This window comes from Hyperolius riggenbachi, chromosome 4 (genome assembly GCF_040937935.1).
Source record: "Hyperolius riggenbachi isolate aHypRig1 chromosome 4, aHypRig1.pri, whole genome shotgun sequence".
Classification (NCBI taxonomy): Eukaryota; Metazoa; Chordata; class Amphibia; order Anura; family Hyperoliidae; genus Hyperolius; species Hyperolius riggenbachi.
This window is the reverse complement of record NC_090649.1, coordinates 161643232-161649498: the sequence shown is the minus strand read 5'-3', so window position 1 is coordinate 161649498 and position 6267 is coordinate 161643232. Positions and strand designations below refer to the sequence as shown.

Below are 6267 nucleotides of genomic sequence, written 5' to 3'. Positions count from 1 at the left end.
CTTTTTTGCCATAAACAGAGCACATGCTGCAAAATAAACAGCACGAGTGCTGAAGGTATAGATACACAGGGGGTCCCTTCTGTCTCCTAAGCCAGAGCTTTTCATCCAGCTGGTGTTCACCATTTTCTGATCTACGCAACTAGAAATGATCTCGGTTTTGCAGAATAGATAATAGACTAGCCACAGACATTAGAGAAAAAGTTGTTGGTAATTAACAATTTCAATGTATTTGTGTGTACAATTCATGTTCCCCATTATGCTAGGAACATAAACGATATCTGCTACCAACATTGGTCAGGGAAACCGCAGACAGACATCTGAAATATGAACAGATAGGTAACAGTGGGTGCATGGAAGATCACGTCTTCACATCAAAATCATGTAAAGACAAGACAAACGACTTCAAAAACCAGTCTGCCCCGTTTGACCATTCCCAGATATATATGAGGGCTGGCAGTTTCAGGAACTATCATTTGCGCCCAATACCCGACTGCTCGACAAATGCGTCTAAATCATTAATACCAAATGCCTTTTCTCTTATGTTTGCCTAATTAACAGCTTCCATATCTAAAATTGATGAAGAAGAAATTAGCCAGTTATATGTTCCTACTTCAGGTCACATCCAGTCTAATCCAGTCACATGTGGTACATCATAGACGGATAGACTAGATTTCAAAAGAGATCTCAACCAAATGTGTAATCATGCAAGCCCAATTCATAAGATGTCAAATAAAATATAAAACTGCAGTAACCCATAGCAACCAATGACATTCATCCTCAATTGCTCTAACTTACAAAAGGCTGTCTCTGATTGGTTGGTAGGGATTCCTGCACTCAGCACACCTCCAGTGGTCTTTGCACCACCCCCTTTTGGATTTCAGTATAAAATTAGCACAAAAAAACACTAATAAAAGTAGGGGTGGTCAATGAGATGCAAATTATTTCAAGTTGATGCAGTGTTTTTTTACATTTTGTATGCAAATGTATGCAGCTTGAAAATGAACCAAATTCTGCTGAGGTAAAATATGATTGGCCCATTTTCACGCTTGATACAAAATTTGCATAGTCCTTCATCAACTCGAAATTATTTGCATCTCATTGACCATCCTTATTTATTAGAGCTTTCTAGGTTTGAAATGACCATGGACCATGCAAAGAAACTTGGTCCTGCAATTTCCCCGTGGCCCTTGGCCATGCCCCCTTCCACCACTCTGTCTCCATGCAATCATCACAGTGTCTTTGAGAAACAAATCCCCATTTATTGTGAAAGTTAAAACACATTAAGATTCATTCAGTCATTCTACAAAACCTGAGAGAGAGGCTTGAAATGTCAAGTAACACTGTCTCCATAGGCAAATCAAGTCAATGGCACTGTAATCACAGATAAAACAGATTTACTGAACTATATTAAATTACAGAGAATGGTACAAAAATAAAACATTTTTCACATAGGCATTAAAACACATACGATACTCCAAACATACACAGTACGTTTAACACAGAGATCACATTTATCCCTTCATATATTCATTTTTCGGACATGATATACAGCTTACACCATGCCACATGTCAAGAAAATTATTGTAATGTTAGCTGCTGGGCAGCAGGTTAAAAAAAAAAAAGTCTCGGTGCCCAGTTGTACTAAGAAATGCTTTTCTTCTACGTAAACACATTGAGTATTTCAGTAGTTAGTGGTACTAGGGCAAGGTGTGGAGGTCATAGGAGCATCTTCCATACTGTTAACACACATCCTTCCCCATAGTAGCCAGGTTTAGATACTGAAAAAAAAAAAACCTTTAATCTCAACTAGCACAACTAGTCTTCCACAAACATCCCACTGGTATTTTTGTAGTAAATAGTGCTTAGACAGGTAGTATTAGCCTTTATCATATAAAGCCCTTGTACACAAGGATCCAGAATACTAAAAAAAAGTCTGCCTTGTTCCTTTTACCTGTATAGATTCTGAAATGCTTAAAAATATGACACCTTTTTCTTGTGCAGTGAAACAATCACAGGCTCTATAGACACTCTTCTAAAGAGCTATAATACAACTTTAAGCATTCAAGAGCCGCATATACACATCATACTGAGATGGGAAAATCATGTAACCTTTTTGTTCACAATAGACATAATCAGTATCAACATGTTTAAACAACTTTCTTCTCTCTCAGCCAATTGAAATTCCCTCACATGGTATTTTTTTTTTTTAAATTGACACACCTAGAAGGACAGGTTGATAGTGCGTGGCTATTTCCTGCCAAGAACTCTGAACAAGGTGGCATGTTCCTCCACACATTTTCATTTCTGTATTGCAAGAGTATTTTTAAAAATCAAAAGTCTCTCCAGTAATTCAAATTTTTTTTTTTTAAAGTCAATTGCTTTAAAACAAAAAAGGAAGTTCACAAAAAAGAACAGATAATTTAGTAATACTTTTTGTGTTTTTAAATATTAGCACAACTTTTGTTGAGATACATTCCTTCACCATATTAGCAGTAGTCAAAATGTATTCACAGTAAATTCTGGAATAACTCGTAAAAACAGGATCAGTATAGCTTGTGGAGATGCTATAAGGCGGGGGGAGGGGGGTTGGGTGTTTGATGGGTTGGTGGTGTGGGGGGGGGGGGGGTTTGGGCAGAAAAACAAAACACCCTCCTTTGATGCTTTTTTTTTGGGGGGGGGGGGGAGGGGGCGGGATGGAGGAGTGGTTTTGGAATGCAAAATGTCTTTCACGGAGCTTTAAAACTTTCCAATCTCTCTCGGATAAATTGTTTTAGCCAGCCTCAGGATGGCAGCTTGCTTTTACCCGTAAAAATCTCTACATGTGAAAGAAACAGCCATAAACTGAGATATTGCACCCCGTAGTGCTAACAGTTGGGTGTCTTGATCAATCCAGTTACTTGTGTTCACAAGCTGGTGTCTCCATTCTGCTTGTACTCCGAAAGGATGTTGAGAGTCATCTCTTCGCTTTTTGATTGCACATTAGCTTCACTTCTTCTCGATGCCTTCCTAGTTGCTCTTGATAGCTTCCGCCGAAAGGTATCTCCTGCCAAGAAATAGAGGATAGGATCTACACAGCTATTGAGGCTGGCAAGCCCCCTAGTCACTTGGTAGGTGGCATAGACCCTGTCATTGAAGAAGCACATTTCAGGAGACTGAAAATCCAGCCTGGCTCTCAAATTCAGATTTTTCATCACATGGAATGGAAGGTAGGACACAGCAAACACAGTTAAGACAATAATAACCAGATAAATAGATTTTTTTCTCAGGGGAGCATTGTTCATATCTTTATAGATCAAAGCTCTAACGATTAATCCATAACATCCCAGAATGAGTATAAAAGGGATGCAGAAGCCAAAGACAGTAGTGCACATACTGTAGATGAAGTAGCTTCTTAAGTACTCATCAGAAGATGTATCGAAGCATGTAATGGTTTTATTTTTCCTGATTCCTGTACCAGAGAAGAATAGGATGGGGGAGATACCAGCAATCACGATGAACCAGACAAGAGCACTGATGTAGATGGAATTCTTCTTCTTCAGCCTCCCAAGTGATTTAAGTGGATGCACTACCCCTGTGTATCTGTGTACACTGATACAAGTCAGAAAGAGGATGCTACCATACAGGTTCACGTGAAATATAAATCTCTGCAGCTTGCATGTGATATCTCCAAAAATCCAGTCTGTTTTATTGAAATAGTAAAAGATCAGGGCTGGGAGGGAGAGGATGTACAGAAAATCTGCCAGTGCCAAATTGAACATGTAAACGGAGATACTGCTCCATGGTTTCATATGAAAAATGAACATCCATATGGCCACACTATTACCAATAAATCCTGTGATGCAAACCACTATATAAACAGCGGGGAGGTAATAGAATTGAAAGCCTGTCTTTGTCAGAGTGCATTTTGTGACATTCCCAGCAGATGAACCACTTGCCAGCAAAGTGCTTTGAGTAACATTTAAAAGAGCTGTTAGAAAGACTTCTGTCATGGTCTTTTCAAGTCAAAACAGGCAGGGAGTGGAAAACAACGAGGTTGGTGGCTGCAATCATCTAAAAAGAAGAAAAAAAAGGCAAGGAGGGGGGTACCAGTTATTACATTAGCAGTAGAGATCAAGGTTATTGCAAGCTGGGATTAATAGCGAACCCTCCTTGGTCTAATACATTAAATATTCACAGCAATGCAATCATCACAAAAACATCTATTTCAATCAAAACTCTAATAAGGCAAAAAACAATGTTAAAAGTGCAGTCACCTGCAAAGGGCAACCATTTTTTTTATTGTCTGGACCACACTAATGGAAGCTTAGGTCCAATGGGTTGCTATAGGTTACTATCCTCTTCACATCCTCTTTGCTCTTTATGGAATAATGTTGCCCATTAACAGTACAATTTTTTCATCAGATGCAATCCTTCAATACTTTTTTTTTATAAATGAAAGTGGTCAGAAGGTAATTATCGGTGATTACCATAAACGAGTCGATTAGGGCTATTTCTTCCGTATGTTGGATTTTAAGATCGAATCAGATGGATTAAAATGTTCTGTTCCACTCGATCATAGAATCATTTTACGTCGATTTCGCGCAGTTTTCTGTACAATTCAATTGCAAAAATCACATCTGTTGAACAAAATTGTACCGTTAATGTGCACCTTTCAGGATAAATGTTATTAATGGTGACCAGACTTTGCAGAATAAAAGGTCAGGTTCCCTTTGCACCCAGTGCCATTGCCAAGCACGCCTCGGGGCATTCGCCTGTCAGAGCCACTCTGAAAATTGACATTTGGTCATTTCATTAATAAGGAAGGAAGTGGGAAAAAAGGGCACAATCTTAGCAAACTTCCACCCACTTCTTGCCTTGCACGGGTGTGTACAAGCAGCTTTCATTGACAAGCCAAGCCTACCTCACAGCGTTGTCCCTCTTATCAGTGCAGTCAGAAGCCACTCCAGCAGCAGCAGCAGTGTCAGGAGCCAGCGGAGCTCTGGGCAGAGCAGGGGGAAAGTTGCATTGCTGCCTGCAGGATTCTGCCTCCTCTTCACATTGATTCCTTCACACGGAGAAACTCTCCAGCAGTTACTTCTCCAGAGAATGAGAGACAGTGAGAGAGGGAGGGAGGCAGCGATGGTGGGTGGGAGCCGAGCTCAGCCTCCTCGCTAACTTGTCACAGGCGGCAGGCGTGGTCTCTCAGCTCATCCCTCTAAAACAACATACATTCTGATAAGGAGATTTCCCACAGGCTCGCATTATTCTCGCTCTGCCTTTCTCTGTGATCCTTTTTGACAACCGTAGTGAAGGAAAGAAGGTTTTCTTGCCAGCAGGGGACGAAGCATCGGTCGTATTTGGTGTTTTTTTTTTTTATCAGATGCATGTAGATTAGAAGGGTGTGTGGGGGGAAAGGCAGTAAGTTTCTGGTGACACAGGTGAGGAAACGCGCGCTCATACACACACATGCACAATCCTGTACAGGAATGCAAAGGCTGGAGTCACATGTGCTGAGCTGGGAAAGCAAACACTGCAAACCAGGAGCTGTATAGTGAAGTCTGGTAAAGCTCTTCAGCTATCTGTGCTTTGGATACACTATAGTGCTCTCAGTCTATGAACTCAGCGCAGGCAGAAGTTGCTGTTCACTCTAATCAGAGCACAGCATTCTGCTGCTGGCTCCCCAGCCCTGGCTGCAGGTCTCACTTGCAATGCATGGCATGTGGAAAGCTCACAGGCGTGTGCAGTCATTTGCTAATTCAGCTACTAGAGAGCAGCTGCCAGAGAACTTGAACTGATTGCAGGATCATGACAGGGTTTGTTGATCTATCTACTGGCCTTGGTAAGAAAATAGTAAATGTGCCCATATACTGGCAGACGGTCAGCAGATTCGACTATCAGATAGATCATACTCTTATCAAAGAGGTGTTTATTGTTGCCAGTGTAGTGCAAACAGATTTGCTGAAATATATTTGAGATCCGTGCAGCTGCCTCCACCTGTTGGGTAGAGATGGAACGAAGAGTTGAGTTCGACTGGCCCCGTGATGAGCTTTTCATCAACGAACAGTACCTGCAGCTACTTCCCGGGCGGTGAGGTCTTTAGTAATGCACTGACTGGCGGTGCACGCAGTGGCGTAGCTAGAAACCTCTGGGCCCCGATGTGGAATCTGGATGTGGGCCCCCCCCTCCCGGCAACAACAGCGCCCCCCCCCCTCGCAACACCCGAAGCACACACATATCCAAATTCCCATAGCTGTGCATGGCATGGCTATGTCAATTCCGCTTTCCAGC

At 41.6% G+C, this 6267-nt stretch overlaps 1 protein-coding gene across 1 annotated transcript; it reads right to left on the bottom strand.

The window, feature by feature from the left end:
* Window positions 1-1238: 1238 nt before the first annotated feature.
* On the bottom strand, window positions 1239-5228 carry P2RY1 (purinergic receptor P2Y1). The gene is made up of 2 exons (XM_068279273.1): window positions 4901-5228; window positions 1239-4050 (listed from the first exon to the last, which is right to left on the bottom strand). Exon 2 carries the CDS (start codon window positions 3987-3989, stop codon window positions 2904-2906), a length of 1086 nt encoding a protein of 361 aa, XP_068135374.1. The 5' UTR covers window positions 3990-4050; window positions 4901-5228; the 3' UTR covers window positions 1239-2903.
* Window positions 5229-6267: the final 1039 nt, after the last annotated feature.

What these genes read in the sequence shown, in the direction of transcription:
- P2RY1 (XM_068279273.1), bottom strand. Translation starts at nt 3,989, where the DNA reads ATGACAGAAGTCTTTCTAACAGCTCTTTTAAATGTTACTCAAAGCACT.